Below are 19,579 nucleotides of genomic sequence, written 5' to 3' on the forward strand. Positions count from 1 at the left end.
TCCGTATTCCCAAGGCCCCCGAGGGCTGACGAGTGGAGAAGACCCACCTGCAACGGTGCCCTGCCAGGGTTTATTTTTATTTCCCCGAGCCAGAAATAGGAGCCCAGCGTGTATTCGGTGTATTTTAGAGACGGGCCCTCGGACAGGCTGAACCCAGCCCTTGTTGTGGCCCTTGGTCCCTGGCAGCTGGGTTGCACATAGGTTGGTTCTCCTGTCAGATGTTAACGGCAAAGCATTTCATGCCGTTGTCCCTGTGCTTTGGTGGATAGCTGGGAAAGCTGCCTGATGGGGATTTCCCAGCTTATTTCTGAGATGCAAAGTGTGCCGTACTAACGGCCAAATGCAGGTGGGGGGTAAGAGACCCAGGCAGCTCCCACGGGATTGTACCTATTGCTCCCTGAATATTGCCCTGCAAGCTCGGTTACTGAATCAGCTCTTGCATTTGGCTGTATTTGGAGCTGGTAAACGTCTGCGTTCTCTTTGCTTCTGTTGGCAGCGTTTGTTTTGAGTTAATAATCCCTTGCCTGGCTCTTCCTTCCGAGGATCTCACAGCACTTTACAAACACAAATTTGATTTCCCTACGTGCCGGTGAGCTACAGATGGGGACACTGAGGCAGTGCTCTTCGGTGTTGGATGGTCTGTAGGACACCTGAACTTGATGAGCAGCAAGGGACGTCATCACTAACACAAAGGACTATTGCCATCTTCCGGCAGAAGGTAGCCCAGCCAAGCGCAAGCCAGTATGAGGCAGTGAGAGTGTCTGAGTGGGATGCTAAAATGGGGGAGCTGCCATCTTTCTAACTAGACTCAAAGAGCTGCAGTGAACCAGAGGGCCGTTAACGCAGTGGTCCACGGAGATAGAGAATGAGCAGAGAATGCTCCCTCTGAACTCCGACGTGCAAGGTCTATGTGACGACTGGAACATCCAGGAGAATCCAGCCTGGTTCCTGGTTATACCCAAAGAGGAGACCTTGAGGGTGTTGGGGTCACCAGGCCTATTGAAGGAGGATTGAACCAAGACAAGGGAAAAGAGCATGCAGGGCCTGAGCCCCCAGGTGGACTGCCATTAACGCCTCAAGAGAAAATCTCATGAGAGCAAATCTTAGGACAAACTAAGTCATTGCACCGTAATGGTGCAGAGATCCACCTGGCACAGCTGGGAAAGGGCACCAGAGAGCTGGTTCCAAATTTCTGAGGCTGGGGCGCAATCTGTGCAGGCCCCGGCATGGGTTAGAGCTGCCTAGGGGTTGCTCAGACTTCTGAAGTCACGGGAGACACGCGGAGTTACACTGAGCTGAAAATCTGGCCTCCTGTTGTCCTTCCTTTGCCTAAAATGGGGCTGAATTCATCCGGTGGTTGCAATGGGTGTTCTGCCGCTAGCCAGACACACTCCAGGATCTGTAAGCCCCCGTCCCATGCTAATTCAGGATCATGTTTCGAACCGGCTCGGTCCGCTCTTGTGCACTAAAAACTAGTGCGGTTCTAAGGCTGTGGCTACACTACGCGGCTTTGAGCGGCATGGCGCTGCAACGGTAACACTTCCACTAAGCCACTGGATGTGACAGTTCTTCCTCTTCCAGCGATAGCCCCGGTCATGGGCAATCTTGTCACCGAACAACACGGAGAACAGCCATGTGTGGCTGCGGCATTTAACATCGCTTGGCAATTTGGCTGAAATACGGTATCGCCATGACGCAAAAGCAGTCAAGCCTCCAAATCGTCCACAGGTAGCCAAATGTAGTAGACGCTTGCCCACACCGGCCTGTCCATTACATTGTGCACTTCATACTATTCCAGGGTCAGTAATTGCCAGCAGGAAAATTCAAACGTATCAACACTCAGTACAGTACAACATTTGCACTATGACAAGCGTGCAGAAATCAGTTGTAAATTGGAACCCACAGTACGGGATGCAGTTGATCAAATAGAAGATATGACCTCATATTCCCATGTAGTTAGGGGTAACCAGAATTATACCTTGGATTAGTCCAACCAGGCCGCAGGTTTTCTTTTGTGATGATGACAGATCTGGACCGGGGATGGGAGATCAATTTTCACTAGAGATCATATTGCGTGATTGGATCAAGGCGACCTGAGAGACTGGAATGTATGGTCCAAATCAATTCCACCTGACCAAGAATGGACAAAGCAGAGCAGAAACCAGAGACGGATGGCAAGAACCAGGAAGAATGAAACCCTGTGGAACATGAGCCAAAATGCTACATGGAAACCGATGCCAGGCTCATAACAGGAGTGGGGAAGATGAATCCCCGTTGTTATGGAGTCATCACAGACGAATTACCTCAGCCATTTGGTTCTGCGTGTGTGAACTCCATCACACACTACTCTGAGTTATTTATAGACGGCAGCTGGATTGGGGGATTTCTCCCTTGCCCCACTGCACTGATTCTAAAGGAGACAGTCATGAAATGAAAACTGAAGCCAGGTCTACACTACAGACCTACCTCAGTATAACTAAGTCACTCAGGGGTGTGAAAAATCCATACCCCCGAGCGACATAGTAATACCAACCTAACCCATGGTGTGGACAGCGCTGTCAATGGGAGAGCTTCTCCCCTCGACACAGCTACCGCCTTTCGGGGAGGTGGATTAACGATGCTGACGGGACAGCCCTCTCCCATTGGCGTAGGAGCATCTTCAGTACAGCGATCCGGCGGCACCACTGGATCGGTGCAGAGTGGTTTTAGTGTAGATCTGCCCTGAGGAGAATTCCTGTTTTGTTCCAAGCGCCACCTGCTGATCAAGAAATAGAACTGAAAATATTTCCACTAATCTAACCCAAAAAGAAGTATTTCTTCACACAACGCACAGTCAAACTTTGGAACTCCTTGCCAGAGGATGTTGTGAAGGCCAGGACTATGGCCTGGTCCCCACTAAGCCCCCACTTCGGACTAAGGTACGCAAATTCAGCTACGTTAATAACGTAGCTGAATTCGAAGTACCTTAGTCCGAACTTACCGCGGGTCCAGACGCGGCAGGGAGGCTCCCCCGTCGATGCCGCATACTCCTCTCGGCGAGCTGGAGTACCGGCGTCGACGGCGAGCACTTCTGGGATCGATCCGGGATCGATTTATCGCGTCTTAACCAGACGCGATAAATCGATCCCAGAACATCGATTGCCTGCCGCCAGACCCTCCGGTAAGTGTAGACGTACCCTATAACAGGGTTCAAAAAAGAACTAGATAAATTCATGGAGGATAGGTCCATGAATGGCTATTAGCCAGGAAGGGCAGTGATGGTGTCCCTAGCCTGTTTGCCAGAAGCTGGAAATGGGCAACAGGGGATGGATCACTTGATGATTGCCTATTCTGTTCATTCCCTCTGAATCACCTGGCATTGGCCACTGTCAGAAGAGAGGGTACTGGGGTAGATGGACCTTTGGTCTGACCTACTATGGCCTTCTTATGTTCCTGTGTAATCTGCATATTCCCCAATAAAGGCACGATGAGAAGAAATAGCTATTAGTTATCGTTCTGTTTGTTTTCATTTGTTTCCTATTACAGTTCTGGTATAACTATGGTTTTATGTTGGAACTTCATATTTTGGTTGGAAAGATAAGCTTTAAAACAAGTAACCATAACATGCAAAGAAGTCAGGGAAAGAGATACAGATTTAAAAGGCCAACCCAAAGAGTCATGGTAAACTTCGTCTTGGGATGGACGCTGCGGCTGATTTGATGTCTGCCTTGTATGAGACAAGTTGGAAAGGGGGTGCATGTTGAGGGCTGTTGATTCTAGCCATACAGGGTATGGGAGTTTTCAGTGAAAATCTCGGAGAAAGCACGTCCTGCCTGAAATGACTTGTTTGGAATCCAAGACAAAGGCTCCCTCCTGAGTTCTATTTTGTCCCCCAAATGCTGCTCATTCCAATCTGAAGCTTCCTATTATCATGAGTTCATGGACAACTCATTCTGACTAGTGATCCCTCAGAGTCCTGAATCCATGCACGTATTCTGATTGCACTCTGGTCTTGCCGGCTGCCTAGGTGTTCCCACGTATTTTGCTGAGGTTCTCTGGAATCTGCACTGAAAGGTAACAACTGCGCATTGATTGAGTATTAAGAAGTTGGTCAAATACCAGAGAAAATATTTGTTGGATAAGTTATTGTGTAAATATGGGTCCCAATCCTGCAAAGACCATTTGAGTAGAATCTGATTGGCTTCAGCGAAGCTCCTTGCAGGGTCCACCTGTGTGACGCTCATTGCAGGATCGGGGCCGTGTTTGAGCCACTCCAGAGTTGGATGAATACCAGAAAAATTGAATTCTCAAATAAATTCAGCCCCTAAACTGGCAAAAATTTGTCACCTCATGGACTGGACAATGACTCTTCAGCCAGGTCTAGTGAAAAGGTCAGTGGCCTAGTGGAAAGAGCGCTGGACGGAGACTCAGGAGAACTGGAGTCTGTTCCTGGCCCAGCTTCCTGAGTGAGCATGGGCAAGTCACATCACTTCACCGCCCCGTGCCTCGGTTTCTCCATGTATAAGAAAGGTATAAAGATATTGGGCTCCTTGGCAAAGCACTTTGCGACCTACTGATGAAAAGCTCTACCTAAGAGCTAGGTATTGTCTATATAGGATATAACACACACCCCTTGTGACGGGGTGTACAAACCTCACACTGGGCAACAAGCTGTTAAGCTGGGCCCCACCCCTCCACACCTGGAGCAAATGCTCCATCTGGAGGAGGCATTAGAAGGCAGGGGAATTGCTCATTTGGGGGCAGACCAGGGAAGAAGAGAGCAGACCTGCAGCAGAGGAGAACGAAGGGAAGGCAGAATCTCTCCCTATGACACCTGCCCGGAGGTCCCTCCAAGGAAGGACCTGGCTCAGAGACAGCCAGAGAGGGACGCACACCCCTCTCCTGCTCCTAGGAACTCTGGCCTTTGGGAATCCCCCTTATTTGTTGTTTGGACTATCCCAGCAGGGGAAAGCCCTTGGCCTGAGCTGGTCCAGGAGAGGCGGAAGGAGAAAAAGAGCTACCAGTGCACAACAGCACCAGAAAGTGCCTTGTGGTGAGCAGACACCCTGCACAGATGGTGACTTTGGGACAATTGTGGGGGCGAGGGGGGGATAAGAAGTGAGCCGGGGGGGCACCCTTGAGCAGCTTCAGCCATCAGATCACAGATAGCCCTCAAAGGGCCCTGGGTGGGAGCCCAGTGGAGTGGGAGGTGGCAGCCTTAGCCTTGACCACTAGGTGCCACTACCCGACCAACCAACCCCTGCGTGAGGACCGTCAGACCCCTACATATACACCTATTGCAATGACGCTGGGCTGGGGCTGGAGGGAACTGAACAGGCCACTTGTTAAAATCTGATACATTTAAAACACCAGAACAGGTGCACAAAATGTTAGAAACCACTACAGGGGCTGAAGGGCCGGCTGCGGTCAGGACTCAACACCGCTGATGGCGTGAGTGGGTCGCTTTGCCGAAGTTCGTTTTGCTCCCTGTAAAGGTGCTTTCGCCACCAGAGCGGCACAGAACAGCTGTACCAGGGCTGAGAATGTGGCCCATCATCTCTACCAGTAGCACTAGAAGGGGATTTTGCATGTGTCCAGCTTCTGTTGATGGTCGCTCACCATTTCAGCCATCAACAGCAGCCGTCCTTCTGAACAACACGGCAACTCCTTTAGGGCCCGATCCAAGCCCAATGAAGTCAATAGGAGTCTTTCCATTTCCCACGGGGATCCTGTGTTATTTAACATCTTTATCAGTGACCTGGAAGAAAACATAAAATCATCACTAAAGTTGATCCAATAAAAGATGTTCCCTCACCCGCCTTGTCTCCTTAATATCCTGGGACTGACCCAGCTACGACTACACTGCATACTGATCCATTTGGCAGATACCACAGACATTGCGGGAGTGGTAAATAACGAAGAGGACTGGTCAGTGATACAGAGCGATGTGGATTGCTAGGTAAACTGGGCCCTGTGACGAAGTGGGAATGTTCTTAATGTTTTCCCTGAGTGCTGTGTGGGTGCCTCAGTTTCCCCTATGCATTTCTTGAGTGTGTAGGGGTGTGTGATTGTTGCAGAGCCCTAGGGGGTCAGTGTGATGGTGTCTGCACAGAGATTGGCCGACACCCTGTCTCCTGGCAACTGATGGCCTGGGCCCCTCCTCCACAAAGGTGCCAACTGAAGGTGTTGGAGAACAAAGGGATCAGGTGACCTCCTGGCCCGGGAAAGAGACAAAGGGAGAGGAGGGGCTGGAGAGTTTTCAGTTTGGAGCTGGCTGGGAAAACGGAGGGGAGCCCAGACAGGGCTCGGGCCCCCCAAGATGGACCTGACTGAGGGGGTCCTGTTGTCTGTACCTGCAAGACCTGTCTTGGACTATGTTCCTGTCATCTAAATAAACCTTCTGTTTTACTGGCTGGTTGAGAGTCATGGTGAGTTGCAGGAAACCGGGGGTGCAGGGCCTTGTCTCCCCCAAACTCCGTGACAGGCCCAAGCAAACAATATGAGTTTTAATATGGCTAAATGTAAACATTACATCTAGGAACAAAGAATGCAGGCCATCCTTACAGGATGAGGACTCTATCCTGGGAAGCAGCGACTCTGAAAAAGCTTTGGGGGTTATTGTAGATAATCAGCTGAGCGTGAGCTCCCAGTGTGACCCTGTGGTCAAAAGAGCTAATGAGATCCTGGGAGGCATCAACAGGGGAATCTGGAGTAGGAGCAGAGAGGTTATTTTACCCCTGTATTTGGCACTGGTGCGACCGCTGCTGGGATCCTGTGTCCAGTTCTGGTGCCCGCAATTCAAGAAGGATGTTGCTAAACTGGAGAGAGTTCAAAGAAGAGCCACGAGAACAATTAAAGGATAGATTCACGGAGCTCAATCTCTTTCGCTTAACAAAGAGAAGGTTAAGCTATAATCAAGGGGTGACATGATTACAGTCTGTAAACCTACCTGAGGAACAAATATTTAATAATGGGTTGTGGAGTCTAGCAGAGAAAGGTCTAACGTGAACCAATGGCTGGAAGTTGAAGCTGGACACTCAAACAGGAAATAAGGTGTAAATTTTTAATAGTGAGCGTAATTAACCACTGGAACAATTTACCAGGGGTCGTGGTGGATTCTCCATCACTGACAATTTTAAAATCCCGACTGGATGTTTCTCTAGAAGATCTGCTCTGGGAATTATTTTGGGGAAGTTCTATGGCCTGTGTCATGCGAGAGGTCAGAAGAGGATCACAATGATCTCTTCTGCCTTAGAATCGATGAATCTCTGAAACCCGACAGATATAGTCTGTGATCCTGGCACTGGCTCTACACGGGTTTGGGACAGTAGTCTGGAAATCTCAGCCCATATGAAAGTTATGTTTTAAATGTGGCATAGAAAGAACTTTCTCCCAGCAGGCAGCTGACCCACCAGGAAATGTCTGTATCTTCTGCGGGCGGATCTGTGGTTCCAGGATCGGAATCCTGAGCCATCTCCGGACCCATATGTAAATCCGTGGTAGAGATCACCCTCGAATCAAGGGATTGCCAATTATGATGATTTTTCTAACTAAGGGACAGTCAGTAAATGTAAAAAGCAACAGAGAGTCCTGTGGCACCTTTAAGACTAACAGATGTATTGGAGCATAAGATTTCGTGGGTGAATATCCACTTCTTGGTGCCTCATCCTCTGTAAGTTTCTACCCTATGATACTGTCAGGGTTCCCTTCCCACTCTGAACTCTAGGGTACAGACATGGGGTCCCGCATGAAGACCCCCTAAGTTTATTTCTACTAGTTTAGGTTAAAAACTCCCAAAGGCACAAATTCTCCCTTGTACCTTGGATTAGGTAATGCTGCCACCACCAAGTGATTAGACAAAACTCAGGAAAAGGACCACTTGGAGTTTCTACTCCCTCCTAATATCCCCCACCAAGCCCTACACCCCCTTTCCTGGGGAGGCTTGAGAATAAACAAGATGAACACAGACCAACCTTGGATTTTTTTTAGGACACTGAAAAAAACAATCAGATTCTTAAAAAACCAGAACTTTATTAGAAAGAAAAAAAGGTAAAAGAAGCACCTCTGTAAAATTAGACTGGAAGATAATCTCACAGGGCAATCAGATTCAGATTCTGTCTCCGGCAAGCACCCAGAACAGACAAACAAAGCCTTCCTCCCCCCCACACAGATTTGAAAGTATCTTGTCCCCTTATTGGTCCTTTTGGTCAGGTGCCAGCCAGGTTACCTGAGCTTTTTAACCCTTTACAGGTAAAAGGATTTTGTGCCTCTGGCCAGGAGGGATTTTATAGTACTGTACACAGGAAGGTTGTTACCCTTCCCTTTATATTGATGACAGATACCGTTACTATCGAGTTAGTAGAAAGCAACCTTGGGAGTGTAGCTATGTAACTGCTCCTTTAAATTTCAAATAGTCTGCTGGGGGCATCTGCCATTTTGTGTTCTGTTCCCATGCAGCCTGTTGGCCAGAGGATAATAAACACACTGTGCTCTCTCTCACAGAGGCTGTGCATTTGGTCTTTCTTCTTTTGTTGTTTTCCCCTTTAATCTAAAGTAAATCATGCAGGCTCTTCTCCCATTTCCAGCCTGGATTTTCCACTGTCTTACACCTTGTGTTGTCAACCCCACCATTGTAAACGATGGGCCCAGGGAGTATAAAGTGCTATAAAATCCACACTGTCCATTCGTGCTCAGGTATAAATGACAACACGAGATGCAGGACAATGAAGACTCAGGCCCCCTAGCACTAAGTGGCTGACCTGACCCAAGACACGAGTCCAGTGTTGTGTGTTTCTCTGGAAATAATTGTTGCTATGACTACAACTTAAAGCGATGTAAGGAATTTAGCTCTGGCCCTGCTCTACATGTCAGTTGTGTTGTCATTAGTGAATGTATGGGAAACCCAGTATCCTGAAATTGGGCATTGGTTAGCAGGAAACTTTCAGTTCTTATAGCCCTTTGATCTTTTGGGGGGTAATTCTAGGGTGGACAGTCTAGCCTGATGGAGACGAGCTGTTTCTCTCCCACCCACTGGAATCTGTAATGAATGCAGGGTTAACAGTCCCACGTGACAGCAGACAAGAGGCTGAAATATGAATGATCTGCAGCCTTTAGTCACGGATTTATGGCCCAAAATGTGAGACAAAAGATCAAATGAGGAGTTATCGTTTTGCACCAGAGCAGAGCCATAAACCATCCTCGGAGACTTTCTTTCGCTGACTCAGGTTTGTTCAACTTCATGCCTCATCCTTCCCTCCCCAAGAAGCTGTCGAATCAGCGGCGCCCGGATTCACTTGGCCCTGTGCGAAAATGCACCAGCCTGATGTTATGCTGACAGCAATGGAGAAATGTTTAGCTCTAAGCACTTAGAAAGGTAATTAAAGAAAACCATTAATGCAGCTCTGTGCAAGGTTTAATTTTACTCCAGGTACAGTAATGGGAATGACTCAGCCATGGTATAGCCTGGAACAGCGTTTTCAGGTGGTGAGGTAACCAGTCCGTTTCATCAGGAGAAGTTGGAGTGAGAGCCTGTTTAATACGGACTGAGACACTTTTTGGTATAATATAAACAATGAGCCAAAGTTCCTAGATTTAATCCCCAACTGACCTTACCCCAACTCTCCACCTATCTTTTTAAAGTGATCCTCACAAGGTAAAAATTATAGCCTAAACCCTCCAAATTCCTTATCTGTTACTAATAACATCCCAGATTGTTCAAACGGAGTGTTTTTTAAAACCGAATTTACTTTGCAGCATGCCTCTGCAGTATTGCTAACTCCAAATCATCAGTCAGACCCCGGACATCTTCAGATGGGCTCAAAAATCCTGAGTTTTCAAAAAATAATAAATGTGGGGTTCTTTTTATTTGTCTTCTGATGTTGGAGACTTCAGGGTTCACACCCCCTGTGGTTTTTCTCTGCAGCCAGGAGGGCTGGACATTTACTTTTTTTTGTTTAATGAAAGTTGAGATTTTCAGATAGCAACATGATTCCAGCAATCGAGGGCTTTAAGAAATACACACTCCCTGAGCCCCCACCCTAATGGCAAGACTCTTGATAACACTGCAAGAGTTGGCAATGCTGCATCTGCAGTTTCTTTACTCCTTTGCTTTTTCTCAGCTGGGATACTGAGTCGGGAATGGTAAATGTCATGTTCTTTCTCAGACCAGTTTCACATCCTGATTCTCAGGCACTGGCATAATGCTGATCCATTTCAGTGCCCAGCCCCGCCGGGGACGGTTGACACCTAAATGTACTTTGCATTAAAAGGAATATAAAAACATTTCTCTTCACAATGAGCTTTGTGCCAGTTGGACAACATCCATGTTTAGGCCACTTCTCCTTTATTAAAGAAAAGGCTAAACAGGATTTCAGATTACAACGAAGCAGAAGTCACCCCAGCCAAACGCAGCCCTGATACAGCAAAAATCCCGGTCATAAAACTGCCTCCCAGAAGTCTCTGCAGCAGGGACTTGCAGCTGACCTGGCGATGACATCATCGGGAATATTTTGCTAAAATCGCCAAGGCCTACGTGACATGGCTGTACAAACAGTGTCCCCAAAAGGAGACTCTCCTTTAGCTCAGGTCAAGGGCAACAGAACAGGGGGACCAGGGGGGCCATGCTAGCCATAGGTGTGAGTGATGGGGGGATGAGGGGGCAGAGAGGAGCGAATGGGGGTGGGGCCTCAGGGGGCGGGGCCACGGTTCGGGTGCCTGTGCGCCTGCCCTATACCTTTAGGTTCTGCCACTCCTGGCTCAGGGGCCAGGGCCCTGAGATTTTGGAGCAGGACAGTCTGTGGCCATCATCGTGGCAACTGTGAAGCCCCAGACAGCAATGGAGGTGTCTGATTCCAACTACATTCATAATAAAGAGTGATGGAAGAGAAAGACAGAGAGTATGGAATTACATTTATTTTAAAAGTTTCCTAACCCTTAAAAAATCCCCTTGGGTGCTTTGTCTTAGGCTCTCAATGGCTCGAGCCCCAGAATTGCTAAAGTCAGCAGCCTCATAGCCCTGTAGTGTTTCTCTCATTAACACAGTTCAATTAAAAAATAAAGTTCTACGTCTCAAATCGCTTTCTAGGCCCTGCGTGAAGCGTTGGCCTTGCAGTGAAATGAAGATCTCAGACTTATTTGTACCAATTTTGTATGACATATCCTTCTGCTACATCCTAAACGCAGCTGTGTCTTAGACGCGGGAATGTACACATCACAACCTGCAGCATGTTGCAACAGGTTTGCTTAAAAATCTGTTGTTGATTCTTTACTGATTTCCTAACCCGTTTCAAGGCGCAGTGTCCAGCGTTTGTCTTTATCGTGTTGCAGAAACTCTTTCCCTGATTTTGGAAAGTTCAGAGGTACAGTTTGCCAAGAAACGCTCACGTGTCCCACTCCCTTACCCCAGTTTTACACCCGTGTCACCCCATTGACTTCACCGGAGTTCCTCTGCTGTAGACTGGTGTATATTGAGAGGAGACTCAGGCTCTGTTTGTGGGTTTCCTCCAGGGCAGTGACGGACAGGGACATGTAGGTTAGAGGGGTTGTAATAATCTGCGGCCACAACAGACCTCATGGCTATCAGGTGCTGTGCACACCACCACCATGTGGACTTTGCAGTTGTCGGCAGGCATGAAACTCCAGTTATTCTGCTCCATTAACCAGGGAGGCTAATCGTTCGCAGCAATATGCACAGCAAACGTGGCTAAATTGGAGCAGAATCATCATCTGCGATGTAGTGATGAAGATGGCAGAGACAGCAGGGCTAGAACACCAGACTGGGACCTGTATTCTTTGCACACTGTTACTCCACATTTAAGATGATGGTAGCTTTGGTCCCCATGTAAAACTTCCAGGAGAGGAATTTGGCTCACGGGTCTCTTAGGGTACGTCTACACTACCCGACGGATCGGCGGGTAGCGATCGATCTATCAGGGATCAATTTATTGCGTGTAGTGTAGACGTGATAAATTGATCCCCAATCGCTCTCCCGTCGACTGCTGAACTCCAGCTCGGCGAGAGGCGGAAGCAAAGTCGACGGGGGAGCCGCGGCCGTCGATCCTGCGCCGCGAGGACGCGAAGTAAGTGATTCTAAGTCGATCTAAGATACGTCGACTTCAGCTACGCTATGCTCCCCCCCACAGTGTAGACCAGGCCCCAGTGGCCAATCTCTTGTGTAGAAGAGCACTCTAAATAACAAATTATCCTGGGGATGTCCGGTGGCTCTCTGGCAGCTTAAATGAATGGGCAATCTGTGGAAGCATGTGAGGATCAAAAGAGGGCGATCTCTTACTCCGGGCATCGCCAGGAGTTGCCATTTATTGCCAGTCATGGTGAAGTTTGATGTTCTTAAAGCCCTAGCTCCTAGAGGCCTGTGATTATGTGAGAATCTCATCTGTTGTTCTTTTTTCTTTGAAGTACATTTCTCACCTTGGTCATGGTTGGAGAGAAAAACTTGCAGACATGACCCCCAGAAGCTCAGAAGAATAAAAAGACCCAAAACTATTATTTGTAATGATTTTTAAGCCAACCTCGTGACTTTTTTGGAGCCTGAGGCGTGATTTTTTGAACACTGAGGATTGGGGATACCAAGGCAATTCCATAGCACCCTCACTGTATCGGGGTGACCACTGCTTCTGTTAGACTGTGGGTGTCGCAGCACAGGGATGGTCTCTGCCTGTGTCCTGTACAACAATGGTTCTCAACCGGGGTACACATAGTGACTGGCAGGGACATGTAGGGCCGAAGAGGAGAAGCAGAAGGAGGGGGGGAGAGAAGAAGCAGAGAGGGAGGCAGACGAAGGGGGAGAGATCTTCCAGTGGGTACATCAGCTCATCCAGATATTTGCCTAGTTTTACAACAGGCTACATAAAATGCACTAGCGAAGTCAGTACAAACTAAATTTCATACAGACAGTGACTTATTTCTCCTGCTCTATCTACCATACGCTGAAATGTAAGTACAGTATTTATATTCAAATCCATTTATTTTACAACAGGATGGATTTGATTTAAATCACTAGTCAGGAAGATTCGATTTAATCATGGTTTTCTACATTAAAGGGCACTCTTTTTGGTTGTTATAACCTGAATACATATTATTCACAACTCAGAGATAGATGTAGGTTTCATTTGTAGAAGGTGCACACTATACATTTTTAAACAGTGATTTATTTTGAAAACTTTTCAGATTAGTTTTACAGCTATATCAGAAAATGAATGATTGTTTGGTTATTTCATTTACCAAAGGTAATCGAAGCAGATATTTATGAAGTCACTGGGAGGTGAACTGTCTCCAATTCAACAGGTTAATCATTAATATTTGGAGGATTTTCTTGCCATGCTGTATTAGGAGGAGAACATCACCAGACAGATATTTAAATTGTTTTATTTAACTAAAACAACAACATTAAGTATTCTGGATTTTTTCTTCAACAGCAAACATATAATACTTTAACAAAATAAGCATATGTCCCTCACTTCTCATATTTATCTCCAGACTTCTTCTCCTTTTCCAGATCTATTCCGCCCCCAACAATCTTCTATTCATTGAACTTTTTGAAATTTTGCACGTTTAGAGAGAGGTAAGGGATTGACTCTGTGTACACAGATTTTCTGAGGGACAATAGGGTTGAGGGCTGTTGTTTCTCACCTCTATATATTATTTATTTATTTAAAAACATTTTTGCTGTCAACAAGCATGTTACCTCTGGAGACACAAATCCACAGTTTGAGAACTGCAAAACTAAGCATCTCTGATGGTCTCTTCTAGACTGAGCACTGAGTCCCATTGGATAGATAGAAAGATTAACCTAAATAATCTATACAGAAGCCTGTGGAACCCCATACGATTGGGTCCCTAATCCATGAACTATTGGAACTCATTTACAAAACTTTTCTTAAACATGACATGAATATATTGTCTCATACCATAGAATTAGAATTTCTAATCCCTATTCCATGATGACAAGTATCAGGGGGTAGCCGTGTTAGTCTGTATCTACAAAAACAACAAGGAGTCTGGTGGCACCTTAAAGACTAACAGATTTATTTGGGCATAAGCTTTCGTGAGTAAAAACCTCACTTCTTCGGATGCATAGAGTGAAAGTCCATGATGAGAGATCTTTGAGCTATAATGTATCTTAATTAAAACTATCTTTAGCTAGGTTTTTTCCTTAAAAAGCATTTTATCAAAAAATCCGATTTAAATAAAAAAAATCCAATTTTTTTTTTAATCATTGATTTTAATCCACCCTGTTTTACAATTATATGGTAAAAATGAGAAAGTCAGCACGTTTTCAGCAAGGGTGTGCTGTGACACTTTTGTATTTTATGTCTGATTTTGTCAGCAAGTCGTTTTTAAGTGAGGTGAAACTTGGGGTACGCAATCAGACTCCTGAAAGGGGGACAGTAGCCTGGGAAGGTTGAGAACCTCTGCTGTCCAGCAGCAGACACCCTGGCAGCGAACGTGAGCATGCTCCTTTGTGGGTATTGCAGTCACATCTTGCACAGTGGTGGGTACCCCGAGATCCCAGTGCAGATAGGCAGAGTTCTGGACAAAGGGGATTCACAGACTCCAGTGGGGTTCCCCTTTTCCAGCTGAGCTGGTCTGGCACGGACACCCCTTCTCCTAGGCCTGCAGAGCTGGGACATGTTGCTTCTTTAAGAACTTTCCCCTCCCCAACCCTTCTGAGTCCATGCCCTTCCCCTGCCCTCCCGCACCCGGGAGGCAGACGCTGCCCCTTTAAGACCTGCCCCACCCCACGGGTCAGGGGCGGGAGGCGGCTTGTCTCGCAGGTGTTGCCAGACGTGATTGACACAGAGCGTTCTGAGCAAGGAGGGGCCGCGGCGGGAGTGGAGTGACGGGGAGAGAGTGACCAATAGGGAGGCAGGCGACGGGGTCAGCCGGGCCAATGGGCGGGCGAAGTGGGCGGGACAAGGCTGGGGTCTGCCAGCTGGTGCTGGTGTTCGGGATCGATCGGTGGCTGCGGCTGGCCAGGGCGGCCCCGGCTCCCATGGGCCGGCAGTGAGTGAGCGGGCGGGGCGCGCCCGGGGCCATGCCCAGGCGGCTGCCGGGGCCCCCTGCGGGCCCCCACGGGGAGGATTTCTCCTTCGTGAGCCCGCTGGTGAAGTACCTGCTCTTCTTCTTCAACCTGCTCTTCTGGGTGCGTGGGGTCGAGAACTGGGGCGGGCAGCTGGGGGGGCACCTGGGGGGCACTTGGGGCTGGGCAGCTGGGGGGCACAGGGGAAGGGAGCGGGCAGCTGGGGGGCACAGGGGCAGCTAGTCCCGCCCCTTGGCAGAGTGTGGGGGGCATGGTGCGTGTTGGGGGGTGATTCCCCTGTCTGGAGCAATGGGGGTCCGGCAGGGCATGGGGCTCCCAGGGTACCGCCATGCCTGGGGGGCCTGGCAGGGATGATCCCTCAGGGCAGAGGTGTGGGGAGATCTGGAGGGGAGGGCGGTGAGACGTTCCATGGGCAGAGAAAAATGACCCCATAAAATCCAACCCAGTTAATGTTCTCTTCATCCCAGCTCTGCGCAGGGCTCACCTCTCTTTAAGGAGCACGGTCAGTTTCTTTTTATCCAGGTACTGGAGGAAGCACTCTGTTTTTTTCCTCTTTCTCCCCCCTCTCTCTTTGCCTGCTCATTAATTTTGGCTGGGGGTGGTTGATATTTTTATTCTGAACAAAACCAGTAGCCGAGATGCTGTCCAGACCAAAATTGTACATGTAAAAAACTTTTCCCTGGGCTTCTGAAAGGAAAACTGAAAGAAGGGGAAAATTCTCATTTACTTCACCTGCACCTGAAAGGGGACTGGCTTCACTTTTGCCAGTGCCCTTCATGGCTGGCCTTTTGCATCCCAGCATAAAGCTGTTGTGTTCAAATGTTAAAATCCAGGAAACCAGAAACAAAAGGTGCCACAAGTACTCCTGTTCTAGAAACAAAATGCATTTCTAGTCTCAGTAGGTTTCGTAAAACTGTCCGTCTCCCCCACTCGCTCCAACACAGGTGCATGTATGGTAAAGGTTGTCTCTAACCTACATTGTGAAATGTATCCCTTTAAGAAGGGAGTGGTGCTTAGAATAATATCTAAAAGGTCACTGAATAGTGATCACATCAGTTCGTTCAGCCTGGATACAGTTATAAAGAAAGCAACTCTAACCTGGTATGAACTTGGCTGAGAATTGGGGAACAGCAGATAACGCTACACTTAAAGGGGCCTATTTGTATTTTTGGTGGTTGTTTAGACTTAAACTTTGATTATTGTGCGAAATCGGTCAAAAGCGGTGGGGGGACATGCAAAGGACGTGTCTCACATGTTACGAGTAGTTGGAAAGAACTGTGCTTCATGGACCTATCAGCAGTGGTGTCATGTCAGGATATGCTGTCCCTTTGAATAACCAGCTGAACATAAATGTGGACACCTTTTGTCTCTGTTGGTGTTTGTTGCTCTATGCATTTCTATTACACAGGGACCTATGTGGTGCTGCATTATTTGAGACTGTGGAATGGGGTAGCCAGTCAGCTATTGGGTGACTTCTTCCCATATCTCATATACTTGTCTGGTTTCTTTTTCTTTCTTTCTTTTCCTTTTCTTCAAAAAAGACCCTTTTAATTAAGGGAGTTAAGAAAAACCTGGTGGTTCTTGCCCTTCAAAGCCTGTAGAATTTAAAGGGACATTGACTTTAAAAATCACACATCCCTCTGGGGTTTTTTAAACCCACTTTAGAGCTTTGTTCCCGTCTTATACAGTCAGTTTCCACTTTTGCTTTGTGTGGGTTTTCTTGGGACCGACAGGCCAGAGACAGAGAGATTCTTTATTTTTAAAGGAAAAGGTGATTGCTGTGCTGCAACATTGGGGACACTACTTTGAATATTTTTGAATCGACTGTCTTTCCAGCTGATGTTGCCTGTTTAATATTAGTAATACTTCACTTCACTGTACTAACTGGAGTAATGTCTTGGGGTAAAAAGAAGGTGCTTTTAGAGCTCAGAATGACTACACATGAGGACTATATGCCCAGACCTACCCTGTAGGCACCGTCAGGTTGGCTGGTTGTTTCTAGTGCTGCTGAGTGAATTTGTTGCCATGTAGAAGAATATCCTTTGCAGTTCAGTTGCTTTGCTCTTTTTCCCAGGTTCGTGTAGTTCAGACAAGTGTTCAGAGCTTACTGGAGTTGCCATAGTCAGAATATCTTTGCTTGGGGACCACTGTGTCTGAGACGCGATAGACGCAGGCCAGAGAACAAATCAGAGCAGATCTTTCTATCTGGTCAGCCCTGTAAACAGTTCCCTGGTCAGATGTGCTTCCCCAATGAACTTATGAACCTTACAGCTGTGCCCAGCATATGTGGGGGGCGGTTGGTGGTTGTCTCTAGCACTGTCCTTCCTCTTAACTGGCGAATCTTTGTTCCCTGAACTGAACATCAGATTTTCAGTCTCCACAGGTAGCGTTGTGTAGAGAAGACTTGGAGATAAAAGAATTCCTGTAAACTGGCGGGGGCTTCAGAGGAACTCCTTTGAGCCGCATGCCAGTGGGGGGTCTTGTGCTAGCAATGCACGCGCGTGCTCGTACTGTGGTGCTAGTGAAAAGGGTTTGCCTAGCTGCCGAACAGGGACCGCGTGGACAATGGCAGCCTTCCCACAGCCTCCTGCTCATGTTTTCCAACCATGTCCATGGCCACCTTGGAGTAAAAGCGGTTCAGTCTCCATGGCACGTTCGTTCCTTGTCACCTCTGCTGAGAATGTTGGTTAGGAAGGTGACTTTTTGTGGGGTGGCCGCCTGCCCCCTGGAAATGGGGCTGAGATCCCATCTCCTTTCCCAGTGGCCTCCCAAATCCATTGGTGGCTGGCTTTCTCTGGCTGTCTTCATGCTGCACTGCCCTCTGCAGTCCGGGTGCAGTGCCTGTTCCCTCTGAACACTGTGGTGTTCTCTCCCTGTAAAATCCCAAGAAGAAGAGGAAGCATCTGGTAGTTTCACAAGATGATTTCATGCCTCTGAATGGACTTGGGCCAGCTCAGTGTAAAAGTGAAATTGACTGGCTTCTAGCATAGAATAAACGTACAGCTGGAAATACCTACTGGGTCACCCATTTATCTCTCCCGACGCACTTCGAACCCTCCCTTGGCCAATGGTGTTTTCTTAATAGCCGAGATCCTTAGTGGCCCTCTGACTGGGAAGCAAGACCTCACAGGGTTGTCACTTGTAGCTTGCCAGGAACTGCCCCAAAGCCCCCTGTACTTCCAGTCTAGCAGAATCCTCGGCTTCTAGCTTTCTTGCCTTAATGTGTTTGTATTGGCCCCCTCTTCAGTGAGCATCTACATCGCTGTCTGGTGGTCAGAGCTGGGGACCGGTGAGTCGGGTGATAGTCCTGGCTTTGCTACTGGTCTCATAGACTCATAGACTTTAAGGTCAGAAGGGACCATTATGATCATCTGGTCTGACCCCCTGCATCCTGCAGGCCACAAAGCCGTCCCTACCCCTTCCCTGGACTCTGCCGTTGAAGTCCCCAATCCTGTGTTTTAGTGACGTCAATCGGCAGAGACCCTCCTGCTAGCGATCCCTGCCCCATGCTGCGGAGGAAGGCGAAAAACCTCCAGAGTCTCAGCCAATCTACCCTGGAGGAAAATTCCTTCCCGACCCCGAATATGGCGATCAGTAAGACCCCGAGCATATAGGCAAGAGTCTCTAGCCTGACCCCTGTTAGCCATTATACTATTTACCTACCATTGCTTGGTATTCCTTGACTACTATGTTTTACCATTAAACCATTCCCTCCATAAACTTATCTAACTTAATCTTAAAACCAGACAGGTCCGTCGCCCCCACCGTTTCCCTCGGAAGGCCATTCCAATATTTCACCCCTCTGACGGTCAGAAACCTTCGTCTAATTTCAAGCCTGAACTTCCCCACGGCCAGTTTATATCCATTCGTTCTTGTGTCCACATTAGTACTAAGCTGGAATAATTCCTCTCCCTCCCTTGTATTTATCCCTCTGATATATTTAAAGATAGCAATCATATCCCCCCTCAGCCTTCGCTTTGTCAGACTAAACAACCCAAGCTCCTCTAGTCTCCTTTCATACGACAGGTTTTCCATTCCTCTGATCATCCTAGTCGCCCTTCTCTGCACCCGTTCCAGTTTGAGTTCATCTTTTTTAAACATGGGAGACCAGAACTGCACACAGTACTCCAAATGAGGTCTCACCAGCGCCTTATACAACGGAAGCAGAACCTCCTTATCCCTACTAGATATACCTTGCCTAATGCATCCCAAGACCGCATTGGCTTTTTTCACCGCCACGTCACATTGTCGACTCATAGTCATCCTGCGGTCTACAAGGACCCCTAGGTCCTTCTCCTCTTCCGTTACTTCTAACCAATGCGTCCCCATCTTGTAACTAAAATTGTTATTAGTCATCCCCAAATGCATCACCTTACACTTTTCACTATTAAATTTCATCCTATTTCTGATACTCCAATTCACAAGCTCATTCAAGTCTCCCTGCAGAATATCCCTATCCTCCTCCGAATTTGCAACGCCTCCCACCTTCGTATCATCCGCAAACTTTATCAGCCCACTCCTGCAATTGGTTCCGAGGTCAGT

At 47.8% G+C, this 19,579-nt stretch overlaps 1 protein-coding gene across 1 annotated transcript in view; it reads left to right on the forward strand.

Moving 5' to 3' along the window:
• The first annotated feature begins 14,894 nt into the window (after positions 1-14,894).
• Positions 14,895-19,579, forward strand: part of TSPAN33 (tetraspanin 33) — a 29,787-nt gene continuing 25,102 nt past the window's right edge. Inside the window, exon 1 of the mRNA XM_005281321.5 lies at positions 14,895-15,139. Within this exon, the coding sequence (XP_005281378.1) occupies positions 15,032-15,139 (108 nt within the window). The 5' untranslated portion in view covers positions 14,895-15,031. The remainder of the gene's footprint in view (positions 15,140-19,579) is intronic.

The sequence above is a fragment of the Chrysemys picta genome, chromosome 1 (assembly GCF_011386835.1).
Source record: "Chrysemys picta bellii isolate R12L10 chromosome 1, ASM1138683v2, whole genome shotgun sequence".
NCBI classification, from domain to species: domain Eukaryota; kingdom Metazoa; phylum Chordata; order Testudines; family Emydidae; genus Chrysemys; species Chrysemys picta.